This window comes from Xiphophorus hellerii, chromosome 15 (genome assembly GCF_003331165.1).
Source record: "Xiphophorus hellerii strain 12219 chromosome 15, Xiphophorus_hellerii-4.1, whole genome shotgun sequence".
Taxonomy (NCBI): domain Eukaryota; kingdom Metazoa; phylum Chordata; class Actinopteri; order Cyprinodontiformes; family Poeciliidae; genus Xiphophorus; species Xiphophorus hellerii.
In genome coordinates this window covers 3,234,176-3,250,385 of record NC_045686.1, presented here as the reverse complement: position 1 = coordinate 3,250,385, position 16,210 = coordinate 3,234,176, and the positions used below count along the sequence as shown (strand labels likewise).

The 16,210-nt window shown below is 36.8% G+C and overlaps 1 protein-coding gene across 1 annotated transcript in view; it reads left to right on the top strand.

The window, feature by feature from the left end:
• ift172 (intraflagellar transport 172) overlaps positions 1-16,210 on the top strand; it is a 37,459-nt gene that overhangs the window by 5,819 nt on the left and 15,430 nt on the right. Inside the window, exons 11-28 of the mRNA XM_032585787.1 lie at positions 45-206; positions 879-932; positions 1,049-1,152; positions 1,465-1,550; positions 2,086-2,198; positions 3,790-3,957; positions 4,702-4,838; positions 6,770-6,877; positions 7,628-7,712; positions 8,404-8,496; positions 8,725-8,802; positions 9,835-10,083; positions 10,674-10,752; positions 10,831-10,951; positions 11,938-12,082; positions 13,946-14,035; positions 14,163-14,260; positions 14,364-14,499. Of these exons, the coding sequence (XP_032441678.1) occupies positions 45-206; positions 879-932; positions 1,049-1,152; positions 1,465-1,550; positions 2,086-2,198; positions 3,790-3,957; positions 4,702-4,838; positions 6,770-6,877; positions 7,628-7,712; positions 8,404-8,496; positions 8,725-8,802; positions 9,835-10,083; positions 10,674-10,752; positions 10,831-10,951; positions 11,938-12,082; positions 13,946-14,035; positions 14,163-14,260; positions 14,364-14,499 (2,106 nt within the window). The remainder of the gene's footprint in view (positions 1-44; positions 207-878; positions 933-1,048; positions 1,153-1,464; positions 1,551-2,085; positions 2,199-3,789; positions 3,958-4,701; positions 4,839-6,769; positions 6,878-7,627; positions 7,713-8,403; positions 8,497-8,724; positions 8,803-9,834; positions 10,084-10,673; positions 10,753-10,830; positions 10,952-11,937; positions 12,083-13,945; positions 14,036-14,162; positions 14,261-14,363; positions 14,500-16,210) is intronic.

Sequence of the window (16,210 nt, the reverse complement as noted above, 5' to 3'; positions counted from 1 at the left end):
TTACCATCATCATCTCTGTCTCATGTCTCCCTTGTTCCTCCCAGGTGATCATTAGGAACCTGTCCACTGGGACCCGGGTGGTGCTGAAGTCCTACTATGGCTATGAGGTAGAAGAAGTGAAGATCATGGGAAAAGATCGCTACCTGGTGGCTCACACCTCTGACACGCTTCTGCTCGGCGACCTGCTGACCAACAAACTAAGCGAGGTGCTGGACCCGTCTGTTGTCTTTTAAGTAGTTTATTATTCTGTTGTCGTTTTTGAAGTTTTTTATTTTAAAAATGTTTTATCGGTATTTAAGAAAAATTATAAAAAGAAATGGGCAAGAGTGTTAATGAAGAAATAAAAGAAGTTTTAATATACAAATTAAATAAAAAATTAAATGGTCAGATAAATATATTGAAATAATATTTTAAAAGAAATGGGAAGTTAAAAAAATAAGCAAGAAGTACCTTTTTAGTTAAGTAAATGAACAAAATATATAGTGAAATAAAAAATAATAAACAAGTGGGCACTTTTTTATAAAAAAAGGTAATATTTTTAATGATAAAAAAAATAAAAAAATAAAAAGAAATGGACACTTACTTAATATTTTTATATATTAAGAAATTAAAAATTGCACTTATTTGCAACAAATAAAATAACATTTTCTAAATAAATAAAATATAGCAAAGTAAATTAAAAGGTTTACTAAGACATATTTTAAATATAAAAATAGAACACTTAGAGCACTTTTTAATTACAAAATAAATGAATTAATAACCATTTTTAATTAAAAAAAAAGGAAAAAAGTAATATATTAAAATTAAAACTTAATTTAAAAAAAACAATGGGCAGTTTTGTGTCAGATTAATAAATTTCCTTCTATTTCCTTCTTCAGGTTGCTTGGCCGGGTTCTGGAGGAAATGAAAAGTTCTTTTTTGAAAATGAAAATGTAAGTTTACCAATATATTTTTGTTTATTCAAAAACTACAGTGATGTAAGCTGAAAAAAACAACAGCTAAATTTATAAAACTGTGCTGTTGTTTGAATTAAAATGTGTGCTTCCAGGTGTGCATGATTTTTAATGCTGGGGAGCTGAGCCTGGTGGAGTACAGCAGCAACGAGATTCTGGGATCAGTCAGAACCGAGTTCATGAATCCACACCTCATCAGGTAGGCAGGAAACGCATCTGAACGCTAAAACACACATCAGCAGAGTTAACAGACCAGCCAGAACTGAAGATTAAAAGCCATTCTGTAATTTTAACATTGAAAACAAGCAGTTTTATCAGCAGAATTTGAATATTTGGAGTATTAAGATAAAAAATGAATTAAGTTGTAGCAGATTTTTGGTGCATATCTGCACAGCTGTCCACTAGATGGCGATATCGATCTTTGCAGAAACCCAAACAATCAACATCTAGATTTCACTCTTGCATGTAAAACATTGAGTCACTTATAACTGAGCAGTATTTTTTTCTCCAGTGTGCGTCTCAATGAGAGGAAGCAGAGAGGAGTGGAAGACAACAAGAAACTTGCTTACCTGATCGACTTAAAGACCATTGCTATCGGTAAGAAACAGGGAGGTGTGTTAAAAAAAAACAAGGTCGTTTGGATAATTTCAATGCAATAGAAAGAAAATCAAAATGTCCATTAAGATCAGGACTGTTTTTGATGTTCATTAGCAATTTTTAATGTGTCAAATTAAAAAAAGTACAGAAAATTTCATGAAGATTTTTTTTGTGTGTGTTTTTTCGTGTTTCAATATGATTATCAGCAATGTGCAGCTTTTCAAAGGTGATAATATTTGGATTTTTATCCCCAAAAATCATTTATGTCAAAGCAGAACTAGATCATAGAGTTATTTTTTACTAAAACACTCCCAAAATAAGAATGTTTAAGTGTTTAGAAACTTCATTTATTCTGTTTTAATTAGAGAAAAACTGAATGCTAACAGAGCAACAAGCTAACGGAGCAGTTAATGTTTGTTTCCCCCACTGGATAATTGGATGATTTTTAATCCTGAACCCAGGTTTAAGCCTTGTGCTGGCAGCCTGGCTGCCCCTCAGTTAATCTGCTGGTTGTTTTTGTTTTTCCCGTCCTCAGTGGACTTGGCTGCAGGCTACAACCTGGGAACCATCAGCCACGACTCCAAGATTGACTGGCTGGAGCTCAATGAAACTGGACGCAAACTGCTGTTCAGGGACAAGAAGCTGCGGGTGAGAATGAAACCTCAGCGCCCCGAGAGCCTGAAAGACTGGAAACAATGAGATAAAGAGCTGCAGGCAGCAAATTAGAGAGGCCAAATGACAGATGGATATAGCAGGAAAAAAACATTCATCCTTAGTTGGGGCTTGTCTGCTGTCAGAGCTGCATCCATCACCCACAATATGCCTGGAGGCTCTGCATGGGAACAGCTTGGTCACCTGGGAATTAGGATGGACAGTTGGGATAAACTAACCATTATGGATTACTGAAGAGGCTCACTTTCCACTTTTCTTCATTCTAAGCTTTAAATTCAGTTTGTTTTTCACATAGCAGAATAATAGTGGATTATTTAAATTCTTAGAGTCCAAAATAGTGAATGTAAATCTTCTTAGCTAATAGCCATTTCTTAAAAACTAGCTCATGTCATAATTTCATTTGGGAAACTATTCTAATGACAATAAAAAATAATGCTACAAATCAATAGCTATACATATAGACACGTCATCAATATCAATAAATAATACGTCTGATAGAATATTCAATATGTGCAATGTTCACTGAACTTCAATCCAGAATCGCACTGCATTCTGGGAGATGTAGGCAGAGAAAAGGCTTCAGCTGTCCAACTTCTTATGGCTCACTAAGCAAAGTTGGTGGAATAAACTAACTCACTCACTCTTTGGTTGCCTAGCAACGACTTGCTAGGTGGTTTTTGCATGATTTATCTCATGCAAAAAATGTTGCTAAAATCTGCATTGTTACGTCTTTATTTTAAAAATATTGTTGGTTCTGCACTCTTTTTGCCAAATTATTAAATCTAATAATTTTATCTGATCTGACAAAATGTCTGAAGGGTGGAGCAGGGTGAGTGTGAAAAGTGTGACAGTTTAATTTTTCCCTTTTAAGGGTTCAAAGGTTTGATTTAAATCCATAAAAATGCTTGAATTTTAATGAGGCGTTTTCAAAGTTTGTAAAGTGATTGATTTTTGTATTTTTTGATATTCAAACTGTGTACAGTTCTTTAATCTAAACCTTCATTGGAAGCCTAAATTTATGGATACTTTCATACATTTAATAAAAAGACAGACTTTTTTCACTGTTACTGTCTGAAGTTAAATCAGACTAAACTTTCCTTGTTTATGTCAGTTAGAATTACCATAATTATTTGCTAAATGCCAAAAAATATTTTTTAGAGATTTGATTTTGTAACTTCCTTTTTGCTTTGTGTTTAAGCATTTAATTTATGCAATCATTTATCTAAAGACAATTTGTTTGTATTGTTTCTGTGTAATGAATATTTATTATTCCTAATGCCTCAGTGACTTATTGATCGTCTCATATTTTGAATGTTAAAGTTATTGAAGTTGCAAGATTTTCTTTTTTTTAAATTAATGTTTTGTTCTCAGACCAGTCAGGTGTATAGAGTGTGACATTTCCAGATATATAATTTTCCATGAGTTTAAAAATTACATTTAAAGTGCTTGAATTTTATAGTGAATTTTATAGAAAGCGTACAAAGCCCTGCTTTTTTCAACGCAGCGGATTGTTTTTAAGCTTGTTGAAGATGAATCTTGTGTTTTTCGCCTTCTCGCTCCTCCTCAGCTCAACCTGTACGACATCGAGTCCCGGGTGAAAACCACGCTGCTCAGTTTCTGCTCGTACGTCCAGTGGGTGCCCGGCAGCGACGTGGTGGTCGCCCAGAACCGGGGCCACATCTGCATCTGGTACAGCATCGACAGCCCAGAGAGCATCACCATGTTCCCCATCAGGGTGGGTGCACACGCCTTCCTGGCTGATCTTTTGAGATGCTAGTTCACGTTTTTCCTCATGATTCCATCTGTTTTTGGGAAGTACAAAAGTTCATCTCACAAATAATTTTGTTAAATCTGACTCAGCCAAAACAGGAAAAGCTGAATCGTATTTAATGTGTACATCATTTAAAGCATTTCTATGTGTTTTTTCATTAAGAATAGCCCAAATATTTCTTTCTGTATTCAACATCACACTTTATGTTTTGCTGTAATTCTTTAACGTGAATTAGATATGCCCTGGTTTTTATTTATTTTGTAGGTTCTTGTGAAGATAGTGCGACAGGCTATCGCACGCCTTCAGTTTTTCTTACATCTTCATATGTTTTATATTAAAAAAAGTATTTTGTTTGATTTTGTTATTTATATAAATTATTCTTGTTGAAACCGAAGCACCAGACTGAAGACTTTTATCATCCAGTTTTTGGTAAAAAGAGAAAAAACAATAAATGATGCAAACGGAAATTACTGAGCTTGTTTAAATTTATCATGTGATTAACTGATTTATTGTTTATTGTGACTGGCCTACATATCAGTATGGAATGGATGATATCCAATATGAATGCATATTATCAATCCACCAAATATCCAGAATGAACATATTTGTATTTAAAATGTCTTCAGTTGAGAGCAAAGCGGAACTGAAATCAAACTTCTTGTGTCATACAGTAGACTTGGTGAATAAAGTTGATCTTTTTTTTTCCAGGGAGACATCATAGATCTGGAACGAGCCGATGGAAAGACAGACGTCATAGTGACGGAGGGCGTCAACATGGTGGCGTACACTTTGGACGAAGGCCTTATCGAGTTCGGTACTGCCATCGACGACGGAGATTACGACAGGTAGGTCCAGTCCTCGCTTCCTGGAAGAATAAAAGAAGAAGATGGCTCTAATGATGAGTGTGGCGCGGTGTAAACATCCATCCGTCCCTCGGTGTGAATCACTGCTGCGCAGCAGGGCGAGCAGAAGAACCCAGATGTCCTTTTATCCCTCAGCTTCCTCCTGCTCCTCTTGTTTTTCTGCAGCCCTCTCAGGCCAGCTGGGAGACGTAATGTGTCTCCTCAGCATGTCGTGACTTGGACACCTCCAAGAGGAGCCTCTTGTGAAGGCTCCTCATCGAACGGAGGAAATAATTAACTGACCTCTTATTTCAAAGAAGGAGCAGCTGAATTTTTTACAATAACTCTCTTGGGTTTTATTAGAAATGACCTTTTATGCTTCCTTGAACAGGTTAGAATGAGTCTACAGATTATACAAAACATATTTATTACATTATTTTGCAGATTTTAGTCCGCTTAGTTCTGCCTATTCTTAGCTGTTTTTGGGCCTCTTGTCACTTTAAATCCAAATAAGCTTCTGCTGGCCACATCCCCCAACTCAAAGTTTACACTCGCACGTGAAAATGGCTGCAAATAGATGTGCAATTATGCAACCATACATCTTTGAAAAGCATTAGCAGAGCCTCCTGCACAACCAAAAAAAATTCAGCAAGTGGTTTCTGGGCGGTAAGTCATCAACAAAACACTTCATTTTCAGCAGCCATTGTACAGCAGTAAAACCAGCCGACCAAACATGCTGGAACTCAGCTTGGGTTGCTAGGTAACGGGCGGAGTTGCTGGGTAACGGGCTCTGCTCAGCTGGGGTAACTAGGAGGGGTAGGTCCTGCTGATTTGTCAAGTTACATTCGGGAGATTTTTGAAACTCATTTTCCAGACACCAAAAAACATTGACTTATTGCCTAAAAACGACTGGTTGTATTTTTTTTAAATCACTTGTGCTGTTTTTAGAAGCAGTTAAGAACCAAATGGAAGTACAGAAGCATGCAAATGTGAATTTTGCATAAAAAATCCCCTTTCAAAATGACTCTTATTAGCTTTACCTAAATCTCTTACCATCTGTCAGTCACAGTTCCTTACAGAAATGTTCACGTCTTGCACTTTTTCAGAAAGTGGCTTTCATTTCAATCCTCACTTCTGTGAAGTTTACAACTGAGTATCAGGGCCAAGCTACAATAATGTTTGTTTAATTAAAAGAATATAGTCATAATATATTATTTTAATAATAATGTTTGTTTAATTAAAAGAATATAGTCATAATATCAGCAGAATAAAGAGGCAATTTTACCAGAAGAAGATCTTAAAATTACAAGAAAAAATTTGCTTTAATGAGAAAAAAGCTTGGATAATTAATGATCTTATGAAGTTACTACTTCATTCTCTTAATATTTTATTCTCATTTATTTCAAATTACTAGATATTACTGTTACTGTATCCTTGTAACATTATGACTTTATGTTTTGTAAAAAATAAAAAAATCTTAGCCTGACCCTTTTTATTTCATCGTAGAGTTCACCTGAATTGAAAGTCCACAAAAATAGAAGCTGTAAAACACAAATGTCAAACAAGATGGCGGCCTGACATCACTCTGAACTAAAAGGAGCGCAGTGGTGAAAAATATCCATATTTTCCCAAAATTAAACTTTCGAAAACCAAACGTTGATAAGACTGATTTATCGCCAGCCTATTGATCAATCCCATTAATCGTTTAAGTCCTAATTCTATTCCTACAGGTGAATTATTTTAGCTTCACAGTTGTTGACATCAGGATTTGTTTACAAATTGCAGTAAAAGAAATAACTAAAGCTGAAAAAACATCTGCAGCAGCTGCACTGTGTTTGATGCTTGGATGAAAGACCCGACAGACGACTCGGGGCGTCCTTAATTGACTGTTTGTCGAGTTTCAGGTTGTATGTCGTTGTTCTGTTTGTTTCCAGAGCAACAGCGTTTCTGGAGACGCTGGAGATGTTACCAGAGACTGAGGCCATGTGGAAGACACTCAGCAAGTTGGCTTTAGAGGCGCGCCAGCTGCACATTGCAGAAAGGTCAGCAGGTCAACAGAAATACACAAACCTGCGTTTTTAAACGCTTTCCTTTTCTTTAACAACTTCTGGAGAAAATATTCTGGGAGAACTGAATTCTCCCCCCATAACAAAGAAATATTTTGTTCATAAGAATGCATAATTAGATTCCCCGAAATGTCCGGGTATACAAAATTAAACACAAGCACACAGCAGATGGTGCGTCCAAGCCTCCAAATTCATTTATCATCAGACAGTTTTTAATTCTCCGTCATCTTCCCCTTCTCGCGCTCTCCATCTTTATTTCTCTCTGTTGTAAAAAATACTCCTCAAATCTGAATTCTCTGTCATTAATAATGCATATGCTGTTCGTTATGGTTTGGCTCCATTTGCATAAATCCCAAAATCTGAGAAAAGAACCTTTTTTTTTTTACTCTGGAGTGGATGCCCTTAATGAGGGAAACTGATGTTAATGAGGAAGAGTCAGTAAGAAGGAGTTGTTTTTTTTTAAACTTCTCTTTATGACTTCTTCATTAATCTGATGCAACTGTTCAGACAGAGTTGGTAATAAAGTAGCCGAATGCTATAAGGGGTTTCTATTTCTCAGACTTGCGGTGCATGTGAAGGCTCATTAGACTGATTCTGCTATTTATCTCAGTTCATTAAATTTGCAGGTTTCCAGGCCTTCGATCAGCTTTTACTGTTGTTTCATTGCTCCTCTTATCTCTCTTGATCGTTCTCTTCTTCTCTGTTTTTTAAATTCTCATTCTACAGATGTTTTGCTGCTCTAGGTGACGCCTCAACTGTCCGGTTCCTCCACCAGACCAATCAGATCGCAGACAAGGTTTCACAGGAAACGGTTTGTTTTAAACCGCTTGACTGCCCTCAAGCTAATGATTTCAGCTAAGCATTTTAGCTAATTTTGATATAAATGCTAATATTAGCATACTGAATGGAGTAAGTTAATGTTAGTCAACCTGCTAGTGATAGCCCACACGCTAAAATATAACAAGACGCTCAGAGGGAAGTTGTAGAAAAACCGTAAAAGGTATCAACATCTCTACAAACTGAAAGTCGAATAGCGTTTCTAGCTGAAACTATGACACAGCAAATCCTCAAAAGCTAAGGTATTTTTGGCAATCCTAAGCATTTTATCTAAATTTGGCTTGTTCTTTTTGTTACTACTAAATTGTAAGTCAATAATCAACTGAGCATTTTAGCTAAATTTAGTTTATACGCTGTTGTTTGCCTACTAAATGGAATAAGTCAATGACATGCTACTGACAGCCTTGAAGCTAACTTTAGCATTTTAGCTAAATTTAACTTTTTCAATTAAAATTAAAGTACTTTATTGATCACAAAGGGAAATGAAATGTTGTTTCATATTAACTAAAGTTCTTCAAAGAGGTATTTTAGAACAAGCCTTCTTTATCAGGTTATTTGTCTACTAACTGAATTAAGATAATCAACATCCTAGTGACATAATAGCAAACCTTAGCATTTTAGCTGAATTTTGCTTTCTGCATTTTCATATTTGAACGTCTGATTAGGGAGAAGATGGGATGTCATTTTACCAAGTCCAAGCCCACATGGCCATGTTGGACAAGAACTTTAAACTGGCTGAGATGCATTACATGGAGCAGGTTGGTGTGACTAACTAAACAGAAATAATTTTAACCAGTTAGTATTTTAACAGTTGCAATTTCAAGATACATTAAAACCATCTGACCCATTCTGCCAAAAGTGAGATGGTTTTATTGGTAAATTATTGCTAATTTACTCACAAACCAAAAAGGCTTTTAATCAATCTGCCTGTGTTGCTTCCTAACAACAGTCATTTGATATGTTTGATGTTTTGTGTGCATCTGCAGAATGCCATTGATGAGGCCATAGAGATGTACCAAGAGCTCCACATGTGGGATGACTGCATTGCTGTGGCCGAAGCCAAGGTGAACTTACCTGACAGAAATACATGCAGACAGTCCGTATTTAAATGCATCAAGTTTTTCTTTTCTACCTGAATATAGAGGATTTTTTTTAGCTAACCGGGTCTGAGGTCTCACCAAAGCCAAATTAAACATATTTTTCGAGGAAGTTCATTGCTAATAGGTTCTTTTAAATGTGATAAATTGATTTTATCAATTAATCTTTGTTTTTGTTTTTGAAGATTTAATTTTTGGCAAATCAGGAATTTGTTTTCACCAATGCACTTCTTGGGTTCCCATAGTTCAGAGTGATGACAACACTCTGAGGGCGGCCATCTTGAATTCAGGTCAACTCTGTAATATATGGTCAGACTAAGATAATTTTTTTATTGTGAGAATAAAGTCATAGTATTACCAGAACACAGTAATACCATAATAAAGTCAAAATAATACAAGAATAAAGTAGTCACTTTATGAGAACTCCAACATGAAAAATTATTTTTTTAAAAACTTAAAATGAGGAATATTGAGCATCTTGTAAAGTTGTACTTTGGTGTTGGTTTAAGAGATAAAGGAATACTTCATATTTTAATATATCAGCATCAAATTATTATCAGCAGGTATGCAAACAACTGAGTCTATTTCAAGAAGTTTTGGTAAAATTGTTTTTTTCCCTCGTAATGTTATGCCTATATCCATGTAATTAAACAATTGCACAACTTAGTCCTACATGTCAGAGAAGTGATTATTAAAATAAAAACTAGTTTTTGAAAATATTTTCTATCATTCTTAAGTTCTTTTTTTTTAACAGACAGCAAGAGAAATGTCAATTTAAATCTGAACGTGGAGCTGGTGTTGAAAACTAAGATTTTATTTTTAACCCATATCGCCCAGCCCTACTTGTCGCCATGGAAACCCAACGTTGCAGGCTCCATTTATTCAGTCCTGGTTATACGTGAAATAAATGTAGATGTTTGTGAATGTCCAAGCCGTCGGGTTGCTTTACAAGCTTTCTTTAAATGATAACACAGTTTTTCCTTCCTGGGTGAACAACAGAGCCACCCGGAGCTCAACAGCCTGCGTGAGAACTACCACCAGTGGCTGACGGAGACGGGTCAGGACGAGCGCGCTGGCGAAGTGAAGGAGAGACAAGGAGATTTCCAGGGCGCCATCAACCTTTACCTCAGGGCGGGACTTCCTGCCAAAGCCGCCCGCCTGACCATCAGCCGGCCGGAGATCTGCAGCAGCACCGAGACCGTCAGCCGCATCGCTGCCAGCCTCATCAAGGGAGAGTTTTACGAGAGAGTAAGTGGTGCTGATTTTTATTTATTTGTTTAGTGAAGTATTGTTCTCCTAATTGATGACAGGAGAGCGAAACTTTGAGCACAAGAGCAACAGTTCTGCTTGTTATTTTGAGCTCCACTCCATCTGGCTGCTATTTCTCTGCACATTTTCCTATGTCTGTGTGAAAACTCTTCTCAAAAAATCTTTCATCCGTGTTTGATTAGACATCTGAAAGTGAAGAGAAGTACAAGATCTACCTTTTTACTTGTTTTGCAAATGCCTTTAAGGTAAATAAAACAGCTATTTGAGTTTGATAGCCTTACATCAAACTCTGGAGTCAGAACTCGGATCCTGGACTAAAGTCCAAATACTTTTAACACGTTTTACACGCAGGGCAGCCATGTTGGATTTTCAAGTAGAGGTTGATGAAGAATTTGAGACTTCTTTGGTTTAATCATCTAATGTATCTGACCTGTAATTATAAGCTGCAGATTTCATCCTTAGAAACTAAATGTTTGATATTTGTCTGCAATGAATGCTAAATATAAAAAATACAGGAAAAACTGTTGGATTTAACTTTCATAATCTTCATGTTCTTCTCTACTGACCAGGCTGGAGATTTATATGAGAAGGTCAGGAACAACCAGAGAGCTTTGGAGTGCTACTGCAAAGGTGGAGCTTTCAGAAAAGGTATTTTCAAATATCTTCATGTCTTTATTTATATTTTTGTAGTTTTTATTCCAAGTAATTTTCTCCCTCTTCCCAAAGCGGTGGAGCTGGCTCGTGTTGCTTTCCCTGCCGAGGTGGTGAATCTGGAGGAGGCCTGGGGAGACTACCTCGTCCAGCAGAAACAGATGGACGGCGCCATCAATCATTTCATTGAAGCAGGGTGGGTGGTGTAGATATGGACAGGTGGAGAGGAGAGAGGAGGAAAGATAAATAAACACAACAGACGGAGCCAAAAATCCCTGTTTAAATCCTCACCAAGAATGCAATTATAAAGATAAAAGGAATTATTTTTAACCGTGCCCAAAAATCCAAATATAGACAGTTAGTCATAGCCCAGATTTAGCAGAGAAAGTTTGAACGAATAAAGAAGTTTAGCTTTGACCAACGGGTAGCTAAACCCATCGGCATATTTTTGCGCCGATTAGTTGCTATAGCTAGTGACGCACACCTGTAGGCGCCATTACTATGCAATAAATCCGCAAAACCAAACTGTTCCAGTGCGGGATGAGCATAAATCTCTCACAGAAATGTTCATAATGCCCCTTATTTCTTGTCTGATTTCTATAAAATAAGGCTAAATAAATTAAAGCTGAGAAAATTTCTGATGTTTTGATATGGTCATATTAACAGTTTAGTTTCTGCGAGTTTGGTTAGATTAAAGAGAGGAATAAGCAAATGTCTCTTTGATATTGGACAGTAATTTAATTTAACATAATTGCCTCTTGTAGGAGCAATAGTTTGTTCAAATTGAACGAGCTACAGCAAAAAATATTTCATCCTGCTTGATTGTTATGAATATTAACACAATCTATGGTAAAAGCCCACAGTCTGGTGTTTTGGTCTCAACTAGCCCTTTTTTTGAAGAGCAGTTTTGTTTACAGAAACTTCAGTATGCAATTTATTTGTTGTTTCTGTTGTTTTGTTTATTTATTTTGGGTATTTAAAATGTCTTCCAGCTCCAGTGTTAAATATTCACTAGAATTTAAAGTTTATTGATCTTTGAGAATGTGTTCTTACATTATTTTGCCTTTACCATCAATAGCGCATGTGTGATACCACGTGATATTCAATCCAGTAATTTAATATAGCAATGGTTAAACCACTAAATATTTTCATAATAAAGTGTGTGTGTCGTCTTTTTCCCAGCTGCACCCTTAAAGCCATCGAGGCGGCGATCGCAGCTCGCCAGTGGAAGAAGGCCGTCCACATCCTGGAGTTACAGGAAGATCCATCAGCAGAGAAATATTACGTTAAGATAGCTCAGCACTACGCCTCCGTTCAGGACTACGAGGTGAGAGGAGAGAAATAAATGTTGGGGTAAGATGGAGGGAAAAGTTGTAAATTAGTTAGAGAACAGTGAATAATTTAAAGCCCCCAAAATAATCAGACCTTTAAATTATTTAATCCATAGTGAGATGATTATACAACAATCTTCAAGGATTTTTAAAATCAAGATATACTTTATTTTGATCCATATACAGTAGTCTAAATTATACTTGAATTTTAACCATTTCTTGCATGAGCCATTTCTTACATGTAGACCTGTTACCGTACACAAAACAAAAAAGATCAGAAAATGAGGCAAAATGAAAACCAAGCATAAATAATGTTTAAATTCCTGTCTTTTTTTGTAAAAAAAAAAAAAAAAATTCTCTGATCCTCTCAAATTATAAATTCTGTCTCTTTTAATAAATCTTTCTTTGGCAAACATATGTTATGTGTTTTAAACATAATTTGCAGAATATAATAGTCCACCAAATCATTAAATGTCATACATTTTAAGCTGAAGAACAATGGATTTGTTGGATCTCTGCAGCTTTGTTAATGAATGTCTGTGGCGTCTATAAAGCGTTTAAGCAGTCGCCATTTTAACTGTTCTCCCGTCTCTCTGTTTATGTAACGGCTTGCTGCAGGGCGTTTCAGCCTTAATGAAAAGTTTGCTGAATGTACCTTCAACACAATAAACTATGGAGTAAAGCTGTTGGAAAGGGGAACATAATGAGATAAAGGAAGTGGAAAGCATAAAGGAACAGGAAGCTGATGATGGTGTTGATGCGCTCTGCATGTTGCGCTGATTGTGATGAGTTCAGCTGAGCCAAACGGCCTCCGCTCGCCGTCAGCTGCTGAAAATAGCAGCCGCATCGCTCTGCGGGAACATTCACACAAGGTAATTAAGATAACAAGCGCTCCGCGCCGCCGCTTTGGAAACGTCTGGAAAGAGAAGTTTACTGCAGGTTCGGTAAGACGAAGAAGAAACCTGAGAGTTTGCATGGAGAGAAAGAAAAGTTCCCATTGTTTTGTTTTTTTTACCCCTCCAGGGGGTCTTTTGTGGGCTCTAGTGTCCCTGATATGACAATAGGCTGACAGGAAAGGGGGAGGGAGAGGGGGGAAGACATGCAGCAAATATCGTCGGGTCCTGGAGTCGAACCCGCGACGGCCGCGTCGAGGACTCAAGGCCTCCAAACATCGGTGGCGCCGTCCCCTACGCGCCGTCCCCTACGCCACCACGGCACGCCAAAAAAGTTCCCATTGTTTATCCGAAAGAGAAATTTGACTGAAGGAGCAGCAAAGTTTACGCAACAGGAAGTGAAGCATCCAACCATCCATCCATCATCTATCCATCCATCATCCATCCATCCATCCATTCATCATCCATCCATCCATCCATCTATCATCCATTCATCCATCCATAAATCCATCCATCATCTATCCATCCATCATCCATCCATTCATCCATCCATCCATCCATCCATCCATCCATCCATCCATCCATCCATCCATCCATCTGTCATCCATTCATCCATCCATCCATCCAACCATCCAACCATCCATCCATCCATCCATCCACCCAACCATAAATCCATCCATCCATCCATTCATCCATCCATAAATCCATCCATCATCCATCCATCTGTCATCCATTCGTCCAACCATCCAACCATCCATCCATCATCCATCCATCCAACCAACCATCCATCCATCCACCCAACCATAAATCCATCCATCCATCCATCCATCCATTATCCATCCATCCATCCATTATCCATCCATCTATCCATCCATCCAACCACCGTTTTGTTTTCCATCATCTGTCATGGTTATTTTTCTCCATCCATCCATCTGATGGATGTGTTTTTCCTTTGTTGGCCTGAAGGTGGCGCAGCAGCTGTTTGTGAAGGGCGGTCACATTAAAGATGCAGTTGACATGTTCACCACAGCGGGGCGCTGGGAGGAAGCTCACAAGGTCAGTGACAAACCACTGAAGAAGCAAAGTTAGTTTTATTTATTCATTTCATCCAGAATGCCAGTTTGTTGAAGATTTTCTCCACAATGTGACGGATTTATTTGCTGCTGCTGTGAAATGTGTGCAGCTGGCTGTGCAGTGCATGACACAGGAGGAGGTTGGCGATCTGTACATCAGCAGAGCTCAGGAGCTGGAGAAGGACGGGAAGTTAAAGGAGGCTGAAAGGTAAACGAACTCAAGTTGCCACCTTTACTTTCACCTTTCATCTGTATCAAAACTGCATGAAAAAGAAACAACTATACTAAAACTTTTTTTTTTTACCCTGCAGGCTTTTTTCCACCTTGGATCGACCTGACCTCACTGTCGCCATGTACAAGAAGAACCGGATGTTTGATGATGTAATTCGTGTAGTGGGCAAACATCACCCCGACCTGCTGACGGAGACCCACCTCCACCTGGCCAAGGTGCAGCAGCAGCAACAGATGGAAAAACTCCCCCATGAAGGAATCAGTCGACCTCATTCTCTGAAAAAAACACAAAATCTCACCAAGTATTTTTGTCTAGTTTGTAGTGCAAATATTTTAGTACATTTGAAGTAAGAAAACAAGTAACTTTTCAGCAAGATGTAGGAGTCTGTTTTAAGTCATTAATTCCTTAATATTGATGAAAAAGTCCTAGTTATAAGTGAAACAATCCAGTGGAACTAGTACTTTTTTCTTTTTCACTCAATAATAAATATAAATACTTTATGTAACAACTAAAAGAAATCATGAATGAAAGGGAGCAGAAAGAAGTATAAACTTATAATATCTCGCACCCATTAACGTCTTTCAAATACACAAAAAATACACAAAACTCAGCTGATTCAACACTGTATCACTTCATCATATTAATTTTAACATTTCTTTTAAATTAAAATTTAGATTGTTATATCTGTAAAGATTGTTCCTTTAATAAAAAGGCATCTTTCTGAAAATTTTAGTATCTTTTAAGTCGTATTTGATCTCTTCTTTTACAAATATAAATACATATTGAGGAATTATTGATTTTATTACTGGCTCCTATTTCTTGCTGAAAAGTTACTTATAATTTTGTTCTGTCTCATTTAAAGTCTATTAAGATATTTCCACTTGAAACTAGACCAAAAGAACAGTTTTTGCAATTTTAGTGTAACACAAGCAGAAATTAAGACCAGTTATTTTCAGATCATTTAAACCAGGGGTGTCCAAAGTGTGGCACATGGGCCATTTGTGGCCCATGGACTAATTTTGTGTGGCCCCCAACTGCAATTCAAAACTGATGCAAATTTGTCCCGTCTAGCAGTTGTTGATGGAAATGGAGACTTTTTGCTTGTAATAAGGGTAAAAATATTGCCAAAATAATTTTCTTACAAAGGAAAATGTTAAGTACCACACAAACTATTTGTCTTTTTACCACCATGACATTTATATTAAGTAGAAGTATATTTATCTAGAGAGTTTTACTGTCTTTACTGCTTCTATTTATTTATCAAATTAGAAGCAGTAAATATTAGCAAATGTTTTGAAAGAAAGTGACTCAAATCGTGTTCTTATAACTAAATATAAATTTCAAACAAACCAGTAGAAACTGAAAACTAGATGACTTTCTTTTAATACAGCAAATGTCAGATTTCAGTTTTTTGGTTTATTTTCTTGGCCTCTAAGTTGGACCCTTGCTGCTCATGTAAATTGTTGGGGTTTTTGTCGCTGACTACATTGTCTGTCATGGTGACTGTAGTCGCTGAAAAGAGCGTTAGTGAATTTCACAGTAAATGAGCTGCAACTCTGGAATATTCCCTCATGAATTATCTAACACAGACTACTGAACCTTTAAATTAAATCAACTCTCAAAGGCCTCAAATCCCAAATCTACAATACATTCAACACAGAATGAAAACATGAAGAAAAATGCTTGTTAATCTTTTTTTATTTCAGCAACAAATTAGTTTTAGACTGATTTCTACACATGTAATAATGCTTCTAATTTTAATGGAACAAATAATCATAAAAGTTTTCCCAAGTGGCTACACAGAAAATAATCTTTTCATAGTCGTGTTAGCTACACAGCTACATACATGAATGATTACAATGGCAGTTTTTGTATATAAATGTATCTAAATATGTTTACTACTTACTTTTTTTTATCTTGCTTTAA